The sequence below is a fragment of the Triturus cristatus genome, chromosome 8, assembly GCF_964204655.1.
Source record: "Triturus cristatus chromosome 8, aTriCri1.1, whole genome shotgun sequence".
NCBI lineage: Eukaryota > Metazoa > Chordata > Amphibia > Caudata > Salamandridae > Triturus > Triturus cristatus.
In genome coordinates, this window is record NC_140591.1 from 891851346 (window position 1) to 891872542 (window position 21197).

At 50.9% G+C, this 21197-nt stretch overlaps 1 protein-coding gene across 1 annotated transcript; it reads right to left on the bottom strand.

Annotated features, from left to right (window-relative positions):
• Nucleotides 1–1757: 1757 nt before the first annotated feature.
• Nucleotides 1758–17640, bottom strand: ARX (aristaless related homeobox). Its single transcript, XM_085622424.1, has 5 exons — nucleotides 17370–17640; nucleotides 14252–14900; nucleotides 12219–12264; nucleotides 6558–6859; nucleotides 1758–2985 (listed from the first exon to the last, which is right to left on the bottom strand). Exons 1-5 carry the CDS (start codon nucleotides 17548–17550, stop codon nucleotides 2748–2750), a joined length of 1416 nt encoding a protein of 471 aa, XP_085478550.1. The 5' UTR covers nucleotides 17551–17640; the 3' UTR covers nucleotides 1758–2747.
• Between the last annotated feature and the right edge of the window lie 3557 nt (nucleotides 17641–21197).

The window sequence follows — 21197 nt, forward strand, 5'->3', positions numbered from 1 at the left end:
TGCCAGCCCATGAGGGGGGTTCCACAAGCTTGCCACCAGGGCTGCAGACGTCGGCTCTATTGTAGTATTCTTTAGACATTTCGCTGATACTTGAAGGATAACCCCTCCTAACTATTGGCGGGTTGTAAAGTGATGAAGCGGAGGTGGTGACAGCGAGAGTGCGCCGAAGACTTGTGCTTTACCGCGCATCCTTGACGTAACGTCTCCCTCTCGCACCCATCAATTACTGAAAATTGCAATCAATTAGTTGCCGCCATTGCTCCCAGGGCGGGGGATGGGCACTGCCTTCTATGTGGTACTCTCGGGTGAAGGGGGCTGCTAGGTGCTTCCCTTGGAGCCTCGCCGGGTGGAGGGGCAGATCCCTAGAGGTCTGAGCCTCCTGCTGGACCGCATGCGAGCAGCCCAGCCCAGCAGAGGGCATCTCTGCCTTGTCCGCGCTCTAAGGTGGCCATTGTATGTGTCGAGCAGTGCCCTGGGGACGCAGCGGCCCTCGCGCTTTTGCTCATTTCAGATACAATCGAAACCGATGCCTGGCAGCTACAGCCAATCCCTAGGACACGCTCTGCCCAAGTTACAGAAGAAATAAAAAAGTTACACAATACATTATTTCATTTTATCCTTGTGTACACGATTATTGAAACAACCCAACAGGACCAGTAACTTGACAATAAATATGGCTTTCGGGGCAGTAGTAAATACTTATCGAGTTACTTCTGAAGAGTACGAGCTAACAGCCATTGTGAGTGATTTTGTTTTTGAGAGGGTAGTGTTAGTTTTAGTCTCGTGTGTAGTGTTGCGCTTTCATTTCCAATGCGCACGTTAACCTTGCAAGTTGCAGCCGAGAACTCGGGAGCCCAGTGCGTGGTCCACAACCACCCTCCTCCCCCGAACACACTCACAAAATTCTGCGGGGCCGGTGCGTCCTCGAACCCTGCGGGCACGGACAGCAGGGCCCTGGTGCTGCGTGGGGCAGGGCGAGCTGCCAGCCGTTCACGGGCAGCGCAGAGTATGCGGACAGGTCTGTTGCGCACGCGGGCTGCACAACCCTTGACCATGGGCACACACTTGGAGATGCTTGGAATGATCATGAAACAGCAGCAGTAGCGGTGCATTGAATGTTGATTGCTTCGTGAGTGAATGCGTATGATCACATAGTAGTGGGCTGTGTTGCACTACGAACACGAAATGGTGCGGTTCATCCCCTGCCTAGAAATGCAGACGGGCCATTCAAATGTCGCGAGCAGTGGACGCGGGAAGTCTAGGGAGGCACAATCTTATTAGCAAAAACAAACGACCTGTTGAATTGCTATACCTGCTACCCCTTCAAAAGCCTATACGAGACAGGAGTCCCTCCTTCTTGCAAAGCCCCCCCCCCCCCTCCCGCAACAGCACGTTAAAAGAAGCATGCTCAAACTAGTACGGCAGCCCAGGTGGTCCGTGTCCCTGCTGCCTCTGTGAGTTGGGACCCTGCAGGTTAAACATACGAAAGTCACGGAGCTCTTGCTCTCACTTTCATCTCTTTGTGGTGGATAAAGAAACTAGTGTCGTTTAGTCGGGGTAATACTAGTCACTTAAAGCTCTGTAGAATATTTTCTGTTAGGTAGCAGTTTACAGCGCATTTCAGAAGTTCTTGTCCGTACGCCAGGCTCCTTCCGCTAGGGATCACATTGCTGGTGTGAACCGGGTTGTTTTACAATGTCTAAAAACTCAACTTTCTTTCTTTGGCGTAACAACGATCGGAATTGACCAGTCCACGCTTTGCTTGTTAAATTGTGTTTTTGTTTGTTTGGTTTTTATTTTATTTTCAGAAGGGCACCTCTTCACCTGAACGTCAGGAGAAGTGTTAACAATAAACTCACAAAAATACGATGTGATGCTGCTTTTGTGAAGGGTTCAAAAACGTCTACAGTTAATAAATTAAATTAATCGGGGTTTCTTTGTACATAAATATGTTTTGCTAGGGTAACTATGATATCTACAACACAGCAGGTGATACAGGAGACAGGTTTACAACGCTACACAGAGTGCAATCTTTTTTAAACATTTCAAATATACAAAGCTCTGTTCTTTACAACAACAGTATTTACATAGTTAAACTATCACAGTTTATTGACTCGAACAGTCCATATTCTAGCCGTGTAATTTCCCTTTGGTTTGATATAAAAACCTTGGTTGGTCTATTGACAAAGAAGGTAGTAAAAATAACTTTAAAAAACAAGGTACACGCTTTGCTTTAAGTGCATTGGTTACCTTTAAGCCTCAACTGAACTTTCCCTCCTGCAAGCGACAACCCCCCTTTGCCCCCAGACGATATGCAAATTGCTGAATCAAAAATTAAAAAATACCATCCGGGGCTCCCGAAGGATCAACATAGCGTACCTACCAGGAAGGCGAACATTCGTAAACTTAAACAAAATCAGTGAGAGTAGGAATGAGCACTTCAGCCAAAAAAAAGTGACGTTCTCGGCTAATCGCCGCCTCAAAGGAACATTTGACATCATTGTGCAAATTATTTAAAAATATACTTTGTATGTTTTTTTTGAACTCATGAGGATGCTATTAATGAGGCTGGGCAGAGATTACGTTTCCTAAAAGTAGCAGCTATGGGCTGGCGGTCCCGGCGGCCTCGCCACTGTCCATGTGATCGCTCGTGTCTGGCTGCAGTCAAGCTGCTTGTCCGCGCTCGGCGTCCTCGCGCTGTTTGTGCATTTCCGGTTTGGTCTCTGGTTGCGTCCCCGGGTCAGTCTCTAACACACCTCCTTCCCGGCGCCGGGCCCAGGCAGGGGGCTGAGCTGTGTGAGCTGGGCGGCGTGCTCCTTGGCCTTCAGCCTCAGAGCGGCGATGCTGGACGCCCTCCGGTCTGCGGCCGCCGTTGGGGGCTCTCCCAAGCCCCCGGGCCCCGGACTCTCCAAGGGGGGGCCGGGCTGTCGCAGCAGGGCGGCGGCGGTGGAGGCGCTGGTGAGGGGTCCCATGGTGGAGAAGAGCCTGCAAGAAGACAACAGGGTGAGGCACTGGGAGTAACGGGCACGGACTCCGCGCCTGCCCCACAGGACTGGACTGCAGAGATTTCTGAGCTCGGAACGCGGCCAACCATCTTCACTTAAGCACAAAGCACCGTCACCCTGGCCTAAGCAGGTTACTGTGATAGTCTCAATCATGCGGACTCGACACACGGAAACATTGCTTAATTAGACTCACACTGCAATGTGTTACGTAGCGGCTACCAAGGCATCATTACAAATTGCTAATAAATGCATAAAAAGCATATTCTTGAAGGGAAATCGATTAAAAGGGAACACAGATTCTTCACATCTTCAGAAGGATTAATTACTTCCTTATCACACGCCCAATTTTACAAATATTCAAATTACCCGCTTTAATGAATAAACACAAACACTCAAATACATGACGAGCCAATGAACGTTTTTTTTAATAGGAGTTTCTATGGGAGCTAAAGCTCGGCAGTTTTCTAGTTCTTAGTGCAGTGTAGGTTTCCAAAACGTGTGCACTGTTTCACCACACACAATACAAGCACTGTATCGGTGTATTCGAAAGTGAGACGGTGCAATGAAACCCTATTATAGGCAACGAAGACTAAAAAGTAGCAGTGGTGTTTCTGTTTTGAAAATACGGGCAGACAAAATACGACAATCAGTTTGTCAAATATTTTAACACTGTCCCAGTGTTGCGTTGAGTGCACATAAAGACTTAAATAAGTGATGCAGCGGAAACGACTTTTATAAGTAAAGTCATTAGTCTGCTTGTATTATTAATTTTGCTCACGTGTCTGAGAAGATGTCGGGTTTATTTTTGGAAAATGTAAATATTTTCTTGTTTGATTTTAAAAGACCACCGAAAGGAATCCTTTTGTTAATTTAAACAGGCTGCTTGTAGGCCTCTTCCAGTGTGGTCGCTATAGAGTAAAAATTATGAATATGAAATAATTATAAATAATTATAAATATTTATGAAATTATGAACTTTTCGACTGAGCTCAAAAAGTGGAATCAGGACTTCCCTGTTATTTTTTGCATATGCTTTCTACTTCGAAAATGCAAACTTGTGCTTACTTAGGGGAGGGGATGTGGCCTAACCGCTAGAGCAGTGGACCTCGAAGCTGGGGAATCGAGCTCGAGTCTCGGCAGGGACACTCAACATCCTGTGACTCTGGGCAAATCATTTACTCTCCCATTGTCTACCAAAATGAACGTGTCAGTCTGTAACCGCAACTGGTGCTCATGATACTCTGATACCTTCGGGTGTAGTTCACAATATATAAAACTCTGGAAAATGAAAAAAAATGTGTTTCTTTCAAACTGCATCTAAACTCATGCTGTGCCAGCCGCACGAAAGCGAGCTAAAGATCATTCTATTCTGCACTTTGTCAACTTGTTACACTTCTTACTGTCTTGTGGGCTCCTGTCCATCTGCTTATGACACAGTGTTATTCCCCACGTTGGGCCTTCCAGCCTCAGCTGGCCTTAGGCACTGATTTCTGAAAGGGGCGATATCAGGCCTTGGGCTGCATTTCTCCTGGTGCTGGCTATCGTCAATGATGTCCTGGCTGCCCCCTCAACACAAACACACTTTACTACCTCAAAATTGTAGCCTCATGTGAGGATATGGGGCAGGCTTCGAGAGTGACTGTATGCCCGCAAGCTCTGTCCGTGATATTCTTCCTGTCAGAGCCCCCCAGCCAAATGCGACCAGGGTACCCCACAGGCGACTGCGTCAGCACTGCAACGACCAGCGCCGCCTCCGCGAGGCTACAGACGCCAAATGCGTGGGTCCAAACAGTGCTGGGTACGCCCAGGGCGGGGTGCTGCCTGGTCTTCACCCCTACTGCCTCACTGCAGGGAACCCCGTCAGCAAGTTATTTGGACATACTCCTTGTGCGGAATTACTTCCAAGCAGAACCAACAACGGAGCTGCTGTCTGGCCTGACCCCACAGCACCCCAGAGTCCGGACTTCCGAGCTCTATCTGTCAGCACGAAACCGCTTGTGTTCCATCCGTACAGATCAGGCCAAAACCCCTGCCGGGGGAGGGGGCACTTTCTTTTCACACTGAACTGATCCCGAGAAGGGGCGAGCTGCCCAGCTTTAGACTCGAGGCGCCTCTCCGTGCTTGGAAAATCCACTGGCGCGTTCTCTAGGGGATGCTTCCCGAAGCTATCGCCCTTGCCGCAGCCGTGGTCTACGAAGCGTCTACGTTTCACCTCCCAGGCTGATGGCAGGCGTAAAAGGGAGAGAAGAGAGAAACTAGAATTCATCTCTCGCAGCCAGAGCCTGACGTCACTGCAGCCTTCATGAGGGCCGAGTTACCGTCTCTATACCTTTCATTTATTGCGCGTGGTAAGGTAGTCCGCCAGTGTGTGTATGTATGCAGAGATACACAATCTGCCATTGGCCATGTTCAGTGGCATAAACTCAGTATTTCTGTTTGTCAGAGGATGCGGTTTATAACATTTTTAAAAAGCCCTTGTGTTTTCTGCTAACTGTTAGCCGGAGTTGTCTCGATTTAGTCATTCAAACGAAAACAACCAAACATGCAGAGGCGCGATTGGGGTCGCTGGACGCGGAGACTGCGCTACCATCTATAGGAAGCGTGTATACATTGTGCTTCCCCAACACTCTCGAGCATCTGCAATAACCTACTCTGAATGACGATCGAAATACTCCTCCCGGAGCGAAAAGCACCCAAGTTTCTTTAAATGGCAGGTTCTGTCCAACAGTTTGATCTTTTGAGATATGTTGGTCTGGATCCAGGCCCCTGTTTCTGGGAGCTCTGCGCCGCTATGTTTTGCACTGAATACTAAGACGGTGAACTGTAAACCTCGGCGGGGTTTACAATGACTAATATCACTACTTTATCGGACCGGGTTTCAACATGATTTGGTGCCAGCAACTCGGAATACAAAGGGCGAGTTCGAACTGTGTAATTACTACCAGAGCCGGATAGCGTCCAAACCGGGCTTGGACATTGTGTTTTATACATTATAGTCAGTGAACCAAGCGGTGGAAAACGCTGGTTACATAGAAGCAGCGATAGACAATCATTTCAATGTGAGGTGGCGTTACAGCTAGAGCTGCCAACTTTGAAACTGGGCGTCGCTCTGCAACCTGTTACTATGGGCAAATCACTTAAACTCGCCGTGCCTTTAAAAAAAAGTGTAAATGAGCCCTTGGTTAATGCAACTCATGAGAAGGGCTGCAATACATCTTGCACTATAAAAAATGCACACAAAAAATAGACGTGAAAGAAATATCCTCTAACTGGGGTAACCAGTTGTTAAAAACCCCAAATGCTGCAAATACTGGCATCTCTCCTAGTGAGCTTCAGTTATATTTAATCCTAATTTGTTCACCGAAAGGGCGCTACCGTGACGCTTTTGGTCTGGCTGCGCATGCGCTCTCGGTAAGGTATCTGTCTATCTTCCCTTGGGCTTTTGGCTTTCCAGCAAATGCTGCACCTCCCGCGTGGGTCTCAGTGTGTCGTTTACGTGCACCCTTCTGCCTCTCGCACTCTCTGTCCCCCAATTCTGAGGCCGGAGACCTACCTGCCGAAAGCGGGACTGATGAAGGCTGGGTGCCGGAAGACAGCTGCCCCCAGGAAGGTGCTGAGGCCCAGGGGGGCGGTGCCGGGACCCAGGCCCGCGGGGCCCTGAGGCAGCCCGGGGAAGGCGGTGCTCCAGGCAGAGTCTAGCGCTGGGTGGTGGCTCTGGAAGGGTCCGGCGTCCAGATAGGGGCTGAGGGGGTGTGCGCCAGAGAGTGGCCCCGGGAAGGGCAGTCCCTGCGGATGCGGCGTAGCCCCCGCTTTCTCTCGCTTTCTCCACTTGGCGCGGCGATTCTGGAACCAGACCTGTGAGAGAAATAGAGGGTTAGTTCACACAACAACCCAGTAACCGGCCTTGCTCTCAAAAGGATGGGCGCCACAAACCAAGTCAGTGGCAATAACTAGGTACTCTGCAGATGTGGGGACCCCAGCCAAGCACATGCCTTACAACCAGGTACCACACATAAGCAGCTCCTGACATTCAAGCGGTGCGGTTCCAAATATACAGCCCAGCCAGCAGTTAGTCCCAGCATTTAAATAATGTGCACCACAAAGCAAGCACACTCCCAAAATACACCACCGCCGATAACCAGCCTTTGCAACTGTGCAAAGCGAGCAGACCTTCCCAATTGGAGCGCGTTGCACGGGCACGAGTCAGCAACCCCCCGACCTGCAAACCCAGCGCATCCCAAACAACGAGCGTAGGGCACGCATCCTCAAGTCTCCACAACAACCCAGGAACTGCCGCTCTTTACTGTCCGGACTGCCGTCGTCTATTCCTCTCCAGTGTCTTGTGCTTGTTAAATACCCGGTGTCTTGTCATTCATTAAACCCCATCCATTGGTATTCGTGGATGTCAGGGGACATCTCGGCCTCAGGAAATATCTGTCTGAAATCAGCCCCACAATACCCCGCAGCCCACTATTGAGTCCCGGGTATTCACCCCTATGTCGGAGTTGATTTTTCACCAGTGACACACAGGCTATTATATTTTTTTTTTTAAGTGACTGGGATTAAACCAGAGATAATGTCACGCACGTGTCCCTGCAGCCAGCCTCGTGCACACGGGTGCTGCGACCGAGGCCTCCTCGCGTAGTCTTCTCCATACTAACCATCCTATGTGGATGCCGACAGTGAGGGAAGGAGTGTGAGGGGTAGCCCACCCTAGGGGCGAGGACAGCTGCCCAGACAGGCAGTGCTCCAGCAGAGATCAGGCTACAGTAGGGTGATTGCAGGGCGCGGTGATCGACTGAAACACGGGCTCGACCTCTGACCTTCAGGTCCGCTGCCCAGTCTCCCTGGGAGCGCACGTACCGGCGCTCAACGAATCCGCCCAGACGGGAGACCCCCAGCCCTGCGCTGCACAAGCAATGCTGGGGACGCACTGGCTTTTTATGAAGCCAGGGTTTCATCCAGGCTGTGTAGTACGCATTGTTTAAAACCCTATTATTTCCCCAGTATTGTATGGATCTTAGATCTGTGTAGACGATAATTGTAGGGTTTCTCCCTGGGGAATTTGCACAATGGGAACCTTTTTAAAATGTTATTTGTATCAACTTTCAATGAAAAAAACAGCTGTTTAAAACAATTCGGTACAAAATACATATTTCTTTATTTTCTCAAATACCATCGAGTAGCAAACTTGCTGGCACACTTATTCGAAAATATGCAGAGTAACGTCACCGACGCTGTCATCCTGTGAGTTTTAATGACATCGTGGTAGGTAAAGTTCACGCCATGTTTATTTTCGTAAACAAAATAGTTACACTCCTGTCAGATACACGCATGTTCAACGCCCCCACAGAACCAGGTGAATCAAGTGCCTACACTCTCAAATAAGAGTTCTGTTTTTTTCCGCCTTGAGTTCAACGAAGTTTTCAGAATGGCCTGACCGGAAGTCCCATTGACTTGCCATCTGTAAGGTCCCAAAGAGTCCGAGGTGTACCCCTTCTTCCTTCCGTGATCCCTCTGTCGAAATGAAATACTATCCCTGAGGCTGAGGAGTGCAGCGGTTTTCACAAGAAGTGGAACAACTCTCCATTTTTTTACCGCATTAGATTGCACATCTGCGGCTGATCAGCCTTCATGAAAAAGAAATTCAGAATTCATCAGGCACTTTTTCTTGGAATTTTTTCTCTAATGTTGAAAGCATAACGGCATACAGCTGACCCAGGCAACGAGATAATTATAGTTGTCAGGTGTTCAACATTTAGTGGAAATTGTGTTTGGGGTGGGTGTTTGGGGTCTCCCCTCCCCCCTAGGCTGCTGGTGGCATTTGCACCCCAATGTGCCGTGTTCTAAACCGAAGAAGCCGCAGTGTACTCGACACTGTCCCCAGTAACTAATCCACTAAAACATTTTTTCCCTACAGATTTCGTTTTTTACTATCTGTATTGTTTAAATACAGTGTTTACTGCTATATATAAAAATTAGAATACCAAGCACAAAATACTGAAATCTAAGAGCAGTAGCGGTTCCCCCCTCCCTTCAGCGCCTTGAGACCCTCACGGGTAAGAAGTGCGCTTTACAAATTCCTTGATTGATTGATTGATTGATTGAGGAAACCGCCCGCACTCACCGGCGTGGAGAGTAAGCCTGTACCCCGTCACTTCTTTGAATGCCGATGTCTGTACAACGAGAAAACGGCCCATATATATATATATATATATATATATATATATATATATGTATATATATATATATATATATATATATATATATATGTATATATATAGCGTTGTTTTAATGAGCTGTACTTAGTAATTGGGTTTAAGGTCGAAGAAAGCTCTAATAGACATTGTTTTAAGTAATATTTGCGAGCATAAAGGACGCGTATCCCGCATTCTTATTTTCTAACACCCAGGGTATGTTGCTGCAGATGTCTCCCGCCTCCCTCAATCATGAATAGAACATAACAAGCGAACGAATATGTTACAATGAATGTAAATATGCTAAACCACACAAAAGGAGCTGGGAAAAGGAAACGTCAAAGAGAAGGGATACGTTTTAATTGCAAACGCGGAATGAAATATTACCATGAAGTACTAACGCTTTCCCCATAGACCGAGATTGGGTAAAACCCTTTGATACACAGGCGTTAAGTTCCGAAGGAGGCTGGGCTCTGGCGGCAGGGGGAGGTGGGGGGGGGCAGTGACTAATTAAAGGCCCCCGACCCCCTCTCTGCCCTCCTAGCGCACACAGAAAGGGCGGGCGCCCAATAATACACAGCATTTCATTCCACTTCGGGAGATGCCTGCAGTCTGTTCAGCCTGGCACGGCCGCCTCGCTGGAAAAGTTATTTAACTTTCCCACGACTTTGCTCCCCTAGTTTCGCTGACACATCTCTGTCTGACAATGGAGCAATGTGTCAACAGAGGGGGCGGCTCTCCCCGTGGCCCAGCTGATGCCAGGGGCTGTTGTGTATTAAATGAGCCATATGGAATTTATTGTGCTTTTATCAGCGGCGGATTGTTACTGTAAAGTGCTTTTCGGGCCAGGGACATCTGTTCTCTGTTTGCCACTGGGCCGGGTGGGGTCCCTGGATGGGCCCTGCATACACCTTAATAGGGTCCTCCCCAGGCAGGATCCTGCACACACTTCGGTGGGGGTGAACCCCCCACCGAGCCATATTTACTCTTGCACTAAGTGGCTTTTTATGGAGCCCATCGGAGCCTTAATCGCGCAAATACCTGCTTTGAGCAGACAGATTTGTTTGAACAGTAGCCTCAATTTCCTCCATCACTTCAATTAAAAGCAAAACTGCTACCGCTGACTTTTGTCCTCGCTCTCTCTCTGGGGACGGGGTGTGAGGGAAGGGGGGCTGTTTGTTCCACCTGCCGCACTGTCCTTTCAGTCTGGCACAGGAAGCACTGCGTTTTGAAGTAGCCTTGCTTTCACTGTTCTGCAGAACTAGCCCAGCCCAGAAGAGGGTTATTTTACCCCTTGGCTTTAAACTCGTTTGTTCTCCTTGCTCAGTCCGTCTGTGATGAGATTACTAGATACAGTCGCTCTAAACAACGCCTTTCTAGGAATATAGTCACTCTCTGCGGGGTTCTGGGGGCATCCGGTGTTGTAGTAGCTGTCAATCAAACCCACCTAGGCACGCGGGGCCTGGGCATGCTTCAAGGCGCAGGCGACCGGCGGGACTCTTTTTGCAGGACCAGCCATCAAAGCCTTCTGAAGAGCACCTCAACTGACGGCAGCACTTACACTGCCGCACACTCGCACTGCCGGGCAGTCACTGGAACCAGCCTTTAGAAGAGCACTTCAACTGTCGGCAGCACTTACGCACACTCGCACTGCCGGGCAATCACTGGAACCAGCTTTCTGAAGAGCACCTCAACTGACGGCAGCACTTACGCAGCGGCACACTCGAACTGCCGGGCAGTCACTGGAACCAGCCTTCATAAGAGAGCACCTCAACTGACGGCAGCACTTACACTGCCGCACACTCGAACTGCCGGGCAATCACTGGAACCAGCCTTCAGAAGAGAGCACCTCAACTGAAGGCAGCACTTACACTGCCGCACACTCGCACTGCCGGGCAGTCACTGGAACCAGCCTTTAGAAGAGCACTTCAACTGTCGGCAGCACTTACGCAGCGGCACACTCGAACTGCCGGGCGGTCACTGGAACCAGCCTTCAGAAGAGAGCACCTCAACTGAAGGCAGCACTTACACTGCCGCACACTCGCACTGCCGGGCAGTCACTGGAACCAGCCTTCAGAAGAGAGCACCTCAACTGAAGGCAGCACTTACACTGCCGCACACTCGCACTGCCGGGCAGTCACTGGAACCAGCCTTCAGAAGAGAGCACCTCAACTGACAGCAGCACTTACACTGCCGCACACTCGCACTACCGGGCAGTCACTGGAACCAGCCTTTAGAAGAGCACTTCAACTGTCGGCAGCACTTACGCACACTCGCACTGCCGGGCAATCACTGGAACCAGCTTTCTGAAGAGCACCTCAACTGAGGGCAGCACTTACACTGCCGCACACTCGAACTGCCGGGTAGTCATTGGAACTAGCCTTCAGAAGAGCACCTCAACTGACAGCAGCACTTACACTGCCGCACACTCGAACTGCCGGGTAGTCATTGGAACCAGCCTTCAGAAGAGAGCACCTCAACTGAAGGCAGCACTTACACTGCCGCACACTCGCACTGCCGGGCAGTCACTGGAACCAGCCTTCAGAAGAGAGCACCTCAACTGACAGCAGCACTTACACTGCCGCACACTCGCACTACCGGGTAGTCACTGGAACTAGCCTTCAGAAGAGCACCTCAACTGACAGCAGCACTTACACTGCCTCACACTCGCACTGCCGGTCAGTCACTGGAACCAGCCTTCAGAAGAGCACCTCAACTGACAGCAGCACTTACACTGCCGCACACTCGAACTGCCGGGCAGTCACTGGAACCAGCCTTCAGAAGAGAGCACCTCAACTGACAGCAGCACTTACACTGCCGCACACTCGCACTACCGGGTAGTCACTGGAACTAGCCTTCAGAAGAGCACCTCAACTGACGGCAGCACTTACACTGCCGCACACTCGCACTGCACGCGGCCGCACAGCTCACGCAGTCACAGCGGCGCTCACGCTGCCGTGCAGCACTCTCTTGAGTCTCCCCCAGCACAGCCTCTCTCCCAGGTTGCGGCCACTTACCTGCACTCGCGCTTCCGTCAGGTCCAGCCTCATAGCCAACTCCTCCCTGCAGAGGCAAACATCACTGTCAACCAAGATGTCCAAATGTAATGCATTACGATACCAAAAGCGCTACTATTACATGTAGAGAATTGAGCATAAAAGACGTCATTTGGGCCCACAATCCAATGTCTATCAAACGTTCGTTGTACAAATAGCCGTTTGCCTTTCTGACTGTGTATGATACAGTTCGTTGGCTGTCTCAACCCGGCGACGGCGCCCTCTTTTTGGGGTATGCAGCACCCCATCCCCCCCGCATATCGGATTCGCACCTCTGGCCGTCATGCAGCTTGTTGCTTCGGGAGATGCGGTGCAGAAACCGGGCACTGTGGCTTGACGATGCACATCCTCACAAACCCCGTGTAGAAGACCCCTTGCTGCGAGTTGACTTTATCCAGGTGCGAATGTATGGATCGCCCTCTGAGCGCGCGCCCCCCACCCATATCCCCCCCCCCGCCAGTGTTGCACCGCGCAGGCAGCAGCTGGTTCTGAGAAGTGAGGGTGCCCTATCCTGACATGTTGGCATGGTCCTCTCGCGTTTACTTAGCACCCCCAGCCCAGCTCCATTTCTATCGGTTCTGTGCCATCCTCGGATGGCCGGGGGAGGGTTCCGCTCGCACTTGGGAGCTGTAATTGATACTCGGCAGGCCGGGTGGCGATGACATGAATTTGAGGGGAGAAGGGGAGGGGATCAAGGCCGCGGATAAAAATAAAGGCCGATGACCTGGAAAGCACTACCTGCCCCCTGTCGGCTAGACATTCTGCGCTTCCTTTGCCCGGCAGAGGCCCCCATCCCGCGGTGCCGAGCCGCGCCTGGCGCACAGTGGCAAGCAGCACAAACTGCACATTAGTTGACAGCCTAATGACCAAGATTATGGGGGGGGGGGGGGGGTGGAGGTGTCTTGCCTGTTGTCACTGAAGGAAGGGGATACAGAAATAATGTGCCTGTAAACAGCCGCGTCTTTTCTTTTTGGTGGCATTTAGAATGAATGTGCCGCCTGGCATGCCGTGGCCGTGTTCTCTAGTGTACACCATCATGCCAACACCCTACTCCTCAGTTTCCAGCATAGAACCTTGATTTCAAAATGCTCAGCGCACTGGAACTTATGCACCTTGTTCCTACATATTAGTTATACTAATAACTTCATTATTATCTAATGTTCTCATTCGTAACCGTGGCCCAGACTCTTTTCGACTGTTTCCTAAATTTCTTTCCCAGTTTCCACTATTCTATCTTCTACCTGCCTTATCCCGAAACTCTCTTCATTTTTTTAAACATCTCCTTTGTTCGCCCCACACTCCTGACCAAAGCCTGGACCTCCACAAATGCCCCTCCCCTCGTGCCTACGCGTGGCTCCTAACTGCTGAGGGCGTTATGGAAGGGCCTGTTCTGGTGACCCTTTCTAGGTTCTCACTTGCCCCCCTGTGGATGCCCCATTCGCCAATGGACCTGCGAGTGCCTCACGCCTGTCAAGAGCTCCGCAGAGCGTCTCTTCTGGAAGGCCGTCCCTAACTCTTCTCTCCGTCCCTCAGTAGATGCCCCTGTGCCCCACCCTGTCTGTCCCTGTTTCCATACCCCCTTTGTGTGTGCCCCATATACCCTTGGCCCTGCGGATGTCCCTCCTAGTAAAGTGTCTTTCCAAAGGGCTCGCTAGTCTCTATCTCTTCGCCAGACCGTCTGTTGGTGCCCCGTGCCCTGGTGAAGCGTTCGAGTAGTGTGGCTCCTGGGAGGCCCCTCCTAGCTCTTCAACACGGCTCCCAGTGGATGTCCCAGTGCCCCACTCCCCCCGGTTGAGCCATCAAGGCTAGTGTGTCTTCTAAAAGGCCCATAGGTACCTAGCTCTTCGCCCTGCCCCCAGGCGCCAGCTCGGATGCCCTTTACTCCATGCCGCTGTGCCTTCTAATCCAGAGGACTCTCCCTCGCTCTTCCCCCGTCCCTCAGTGGATACCCCTGTGCTCCTCTGCATGTGCCGGTGCCCCCACACCCTTCTCACCTGGTGAAGACGTCGGGATAGTGCGTCTTCTGAAAGGCCCTCTCCAGCTCCTCCAGCTGGTAGCTAGTGAAGGTAGTGCGATAGCGCCGCTGCTTCCTCTTCAGCATGCCCTCTTCGGAGTCGCTGCCCGCGGACAGGCACACACTGTCCTCGCCGTCCTTGCCGTCGCCGTCCGAGGAGTGCAGCAGTGGGTCCTCCTTGGGGGAGAGGTCCCCGTCGGGCTGCTCTGGCGGGGCAGGGGCCCGGATGCTGCCAGGGCCGGGGAGCCCGAGGGGTGGCTGTTTGCTTGCCTCCCCCTCGTCTTCGTCCATGTCGTCGTCGTCTTCCATCTCATCGTCGTCGTCTTCGTCGCCCGGGCCCTCGGGAGCCCCCTGGCGGTCGGGCTGCTGGCAGGGCGCGCTGTGTTCGCGGTAGGACTTGCTCCGGCTGATGCTGACCTGAGGGGCCTGGCTGATCTTCCAGCCGCCCTCCCCCAGCAGCAGCAGGCGCTCGGGCCGCTCCCGCGGGGGCCGAGGCCCGGCCAGATCGGGGAGAGGCTGCAGGTGCAGCCGCCCCCCAGCGGGCCCTGGCCCATACAGGCGCCTCAGCTTGGGGGGTAGGTGCAGTTCGGCCTCGAAAGCAGCCCCGGCGCTTCCACCCGTCGGAGACCCTGCGGAGAGCAAAGGGGTAGGGAGGGAGACAGGTGGGGTTGTGTGAAAAATCAACTGTGGACTTGAGGAGAAACACAGCAATATGCCTAGGAACAACTTAAAAGCATAGTTACAAGAACACTGCAGTGTCCTAATCTTAGAGTGGGATGAAAAGAGGCAAACGGGGATTACAACAGTAGACATACGTGTATTTGTAAAGCGCACCTTCACCCAAGGGCATCTTGGCCCTGAACAACAGATGTTTATGGTTACCCAAGTCAATGGTACTCATTTGATCGAACTCCGATGGATGAAGGGCTGAGTGGACCCTCTGGGATTTGAACCTGTGACCCTGAAGTCGAACACAGACCCCTACAGAAAGAACCATGGCTTAGTGGACCTAGAGATGGGTCACCCCGCACCATGTGCGCCCGAACCTATAGGAACTCTCACTAGTGACTTGCATCGTGGTAGCAGCATCACTTATTCCAGTACCTGGTATCAGTTCATGGAGGTTTGGGATTGTATTTATCACAGTGTCGTACAAGTTTCAAAATAGTCCTCTCGGTCTATTCTCCTCTCTGCGGTGATCCTTCTTACCCCACCTCCCATGACCCTTCTAAGCCCAAGGACATCCCAAACAAGTAAACAGATCAGCAGGAAACGAGTTTTTTCGGTTTAATTCTCACATCCTCGGAGGCTGATCCTCCTCGGAATGCCAGAGGCGACATGGTGCGTGGAACCCCTCGACGGGTGCTTGCTCGAACTTCAGATGCCCTCGGGGAGGCACCAGTCTCGTTCAGAGGGGCTACGAATTGAAGAGCAACAGGTGATCTTACAGGGAGCTCAGTCTTCCACCCAAGCTCTCCCGGAAGCCATCTCCAGCTGTGCCTGTGACCTGGGCACCTCTCCCGGACAGGGCCAACAAATGATTGTACAGCGGAGCTCATTCATCCGCCGAGGGCTCACTCTACCTCTGGGGCAGTGGCATGCACCCCTTCCTCCGAGGTTGTGCAAGAGCTCCCTCACTTGCCTGGGGCCTCCCCTGGGCAGGGCACCCTCCCGCAGGAGGGGGAGATGATGATGTTAGCGTGGGCTCACTCTCCCGCCGGGGGGGAGGGGGTGCCCTTGTGCTGAAGCCGAGCGCTGTGTTCAAAGCGGCCCGACGAGGCCCCGCTCACGGCTTTGGCATGAAACCTTCAGCCGCTGTGACCTTGCCCTATATTTAGAAGGGTATTCGTCGAAGTGCTTTGTGTAGTGCCGCCCGTGTTAGATGTGCCTGGTGTCCACGCAGACAGCGGCGTGCACGGGGCACTGGGGCTGATGGCATGTACCCTTTCCAGCAGCTCTCCGGGCCCCTCAGCAGCACCTGTTGAGCGCACATGCCCGGCGCTGTGCTCTCCCGAGCGGGCGCTGGGGCCCTCTTCCGAAGAGAGGAGGGCTCAGCTCAGCGGCACACTACGGGCGCCTGCCCTCGGGATCCGTATTAGACTGAAGCTGAACTGGGCTGCAATGTTTAGAAGCAGCGACGCCGACGGCATGTTATGGGTCAAGTAAAATATAGATACCATTTTATACCGTGCCAGGGAGAGAAATGCAGAATCAGACAAGTATTCTTTCAGTGCCAACTCCTGGGCCATTGTTATTTACCCAGTCCGGCACACCTGATTGAGAGAACTCTGATTCTGTCTTACAGATAGCGTTACGTCCACTCTAGTAAGTCACGGCTCACCCGAGGCACAGCAGTGGTATTAAAACAAATCATACTTTCTCTATTAGATACAATATTTTATTGGATTGTTTTACGTTTCAATATCTATCTATCTATATATAAAGTCTCTCGTTTATCTCGGGTATTTTGAACGAATGCGTAGGATTTCAATGATGGATTACAGAATGTTCTCTTTTAATCTATATTTCTCCCCTAGGCGTCAACAACCTTCTTTTCTGTATCCTGAATTGAAACCAGGGGAAAAGAACCTTACAAATCGCAGGTATAGGTAAAAAAATAATATTCAAAATCCCACAGGAAATAAAGGCGCCTCTTGTCAAAAAAGTAACGTTCCTCACAACTATTTGATGCTCGTTAGACAGGCGAGTGTTAATACCATAATTACTAAGAAAGAAAAATGTCATTCATGGAAAAAATTAAAATAATTGTTTTAGTAACATCAATAATCTCAATAAAAAATCACATTACTGCTGTGAATACCGAAACGTTAATCATATGAAGAGCAGAAGCTCTGGTGCCCAGTAACAAGGGAGCAGGATGTCCAACAGTAGCCCAGTATTAAGAGGAGAAAGAATTTTAGTAGCCCAGTGTCGAGGGGTCAGCGTGTCCCTCAGTATTATCTTGAGAGAGCAGAGATTTCCTTAACATCCCAATATTGATGGATCACTTGCCCCCCCCCGGGTCAGACAGAGGCCGGAGGCGACCCCTGTAGCTGCACGTGAAGTTCTCCTCCCGGCGGTACCCCCCCAAGTCTCACCTTCTCGGCTCTGTTCGAGCTCGGCTCGAGTGCCCCCCAGGGGCTGGGCTCCCAGGAGCCTCATCTTGCAGGGACTTCGGCGGCCCAGTATGCTGTCAATGCAGTACGACGAGAGCAGCGTGGGGGACTTGCTTTTGCACTCTGGCCTCTCGGGCGCCTCCTCGTGGTACGGGCTGCTCATGGCTGCTGCCCTCCTGGGGCTGTGCGCGGGTCCTGCCTGGCGGTGAGGGCGCTGAGGGATCCCTCTACCTCTGTTGCTCCGGGACACTAATACCAAGTGGAGTGAAGGGAGCAGCAAGAGCCCTCGGCGCCACGTGCTGCGGGCCGGCGCTGATTGGCTGAGCTGGACACCCCCAAGGCCCCCCTTCCAATCCGTGGCTGCTGCTAAAACCCGGAATGTGATTAGGAACTTCCGCAGCGGGTGTGCCACCTGCCACCGCCGCCCCTCCCCCATTCATATCACTCATGACCCACAGCAAACATACCAGCAGCAGCACCGCACCCCTCCTCCCCGCACGAAATCTGTGCGCCGAAGCCTGAGTGGAAAGTGAATGTTCTTGCAAATTTGGTCTCTTAATACTATCTATGTATATATATATATAGAGAGAGAGCGACACATCAATACACACGCTCAAGCCACTACCATTAGGGGAGCACGGCAGGGCGGGCACACTCGCAGGCAACTTTTTGATTGAGCCCCACCCCAAAGTCCCTACAGATGTGGTGTGTGGCAGAAACCCCTTTATCAAAGGGCGGCCTTAAGAGCACTTTATCAAAGAGCGCTTAAGTTCGTGACCAAAGTGCATAAGGAAGAATACATCTCATTGTATTCATGTCTCTAAGCGTGGGGTGGTAGAGGCTATCCGGGTTTTCAAACCGCAACATCTGGTGTAGCTGTGGGTTCAGTCTGCCTCTCTTACAATAAACGAAGCCCCAGAATGAACGCTGAGAGAATGTATTGCCGAGAGGCCTGCGCTCCAAAGAACGGTGCGGACTGCACAAGGCGAAGTGTCCTAGCATTAGGAACCCCCTACTGTGCTTTCACTGGCGGGCATGTGTTCAGGTGATGTGCCACCACAGAACCATCACATGATGGAAGTGCCGAGAGCCTGTTAAACATTCACTTCACAAAGCGCTCCTTGTAGCGCTCGGAGACTGCAGGTGTTCGGTATGAAGCAGCATACAAGAGGCGCTGCTTCTCCTTCCGCCACTGACGTGTGCGTCACAGCACCCTCGCTAGCCCCCGATACCCCGATCTGGACTGTGCACCTTCCACACCCAAACCAGACACTGACACTACAGGCAGTATTTTGTAGGAAAAGTCATACTTCCGAGAAGTAAGTGAAGCGCACACAAAATGCCATTAACATCGGAGCGGGTCAAAGCACTCGAGATACCAGAATACAGCGAGCAACAAAGTACACCTGGCAAGAAAAGTGAGAAATCTGACTGATTCCTAGAAGGCCGAAGATGTATGGGCAAGCACACGGTTTACACAAACTTACAACACTAAGGTCTTCGGCGACCCTTCATACCCCTGGGCCACACAGGTGGAGCGGAGCCACCTGCGTGGACGCCAGTGCGTCGGGAGAGCCGAGGGGCGGTCACGGTGGTCCACACCCCTGGGCACGGCGCTCTGTTGAATTTTAGTGTGGAAGAAACAGACATTGCTCTGTGACATTTTTTGTGTGGCATCAATTCCTAAACTGCAGCGGAGTGTTTATCTAATAATTTAGAAGAATACAGACGGGCATGTTCCACCCACTTAAAAGTTCATATTTCTTTTGTCCACAGGCGCGAGACCGCTGCATGTGGAAAGGCGCGCTCAGGAATCTATCGCCCCATTTCATTTCCATGTCGGTGTTATTAGAGCTGCTCGGCTCTATTTCTACCAAAGAGGTCTACATATCATTCCAATGGATTCTCCTCAAGACGTAAGGCAGAGTTAAAGAGGACAAACTGTATGAAATGATGTTAGAGTGCTAAAAATAATAATAATATAATATTATAGTAATCGAAATAGTGCAGGCATCTTAGACTTCCCGAGTGTTTCTGGACACCTGGAAGTTTACAAAGCTGCTTGTACTCCTGCGTTACATATATACATATGTGCATAAATTAATGGACATGCAGAGCAAAACATAGGTATTCTAATTCACAGAACTAGACCTGCGAATTGTGCGCATGCTAATGGAATTTTATGAAGACAGAAAGGCCACCACTTTGGGGCAGTTTCCAGATGTGCATATTTAGGTTCACATAGGCACATGGGCATTCAAGACTGCTCTGAGAGCGGGCGAACTGCTGTATACTGGACAGTATGTTTGTGCGTGTTCACTACTTTTTAAAGGCACCTTCTCGCCCAAAAAACCTAGCAACTTAACTGCACCAGAGGGACGGAATAAAGGCATTTTCAGGGTGAACAATGAGATGGAATACCCCTAGTTCACGAGGATGCAGTGGACGGTATTTTTTTTTATTTTTGTCCAACTGGAAAATGAATTTCTTCATGGAGTTACAAAAAAATAAACCATGATAATGTGCAAACGTACTTTTATGTCAAACTTTCATATACATAATATTAACGCTAGTGGAAATGTTGCCGGAATACAATTTAAGCTGGTGGACTTATAAGACTGCTGTCCTAAAATTATATGTGGATTCCATGAGAAGCAAATGCATGTTGCAAAAATACGTGTAATAACTTGAGTGTACGATTGTCATCCTTTCTGATTTTGTATCTTGACTTTTCAGTTGCTGACATACAGGGGGTGGTGTAAGCGCTTTACAATAGTTTGTCAGTCCAGTACAGGGAACCTCTTTCAAAGCGGTGACCGTGGCCTCCAACGCTGAGAACCCAATATTTATAAGAGCCGCTGATGAGCAAAGGTGGCACTCGTAGGCTGGACTCTGGCGCGTATCGGGCTGTTCGTAAACAGAATGACTTACAGTAAAAACAAACAAAAAACGAGACTGCATAATGCAATTAGTATTAAATTTAAGCAAACAAACTCCGTGGAAAGAGAAGGTGGCCCTGGGCAGGGTGCCCTGTCTGTGTGCTGTCAGTATAGCATGGACCCTCGAGAGCTCTGGCGTAGACTAGGCTGGACACAGGTACAGCTTACGTGACACCAAAACAACAAAACTCGCCGTGTGTGCGTGAAGGTGCCAACCAGTTCCCCGTAGCCGCCGTGTCAGTTTGGGCCAATGGGACCGTATCTGATCCCCGGCTTCTGTGAAATCCATGCCAGACATTGGCCTCTCCCGCCCGTTCTGCCATCGCCCTCCCATTTCGAATTTGTCAAATCAAAGAGGGCACGTTACAAAGGAGTGCTCGAATCACTTACGGTGGGTATTTAAAAACTCAAGGATTTATAATTGGGGTTTCTTTAGGCTGGCATACACATCTGGGAGTCGCGTCCAGTGCTAATAGCGGATGGGCAGGTCGAGAGGAAGCACCCGTAAGGATATGAGGGAGACTAACGGCCTCTATCCGGGTTCGGGCGAGGCCAATCCTGGCACCACCGGGGTCTGGGGGGCATTAGCTGCCATGGGGAACCCCCGTCCCCTCACTCTCCCAAGGTCTACCTGTCCATGCGCCTGAAGGACGCACTTTTTAGCGCCAGCCGATCTGTGTGCTGCCACTTTTTTGAAGAAATATGATTTACAACTTGTATTGTTTCGGTCTAGAATGTTTCCACATTATGAATGCTTATACGAATAGCAATGATGTATGCTCCTGAGCTCTCAATCAAATGTCTTCCCTTCACTGTGTATTTTTCCTTCATTTCCTTCTTTCTTGGTTTTTGTGATTTCTTCATTTATTTC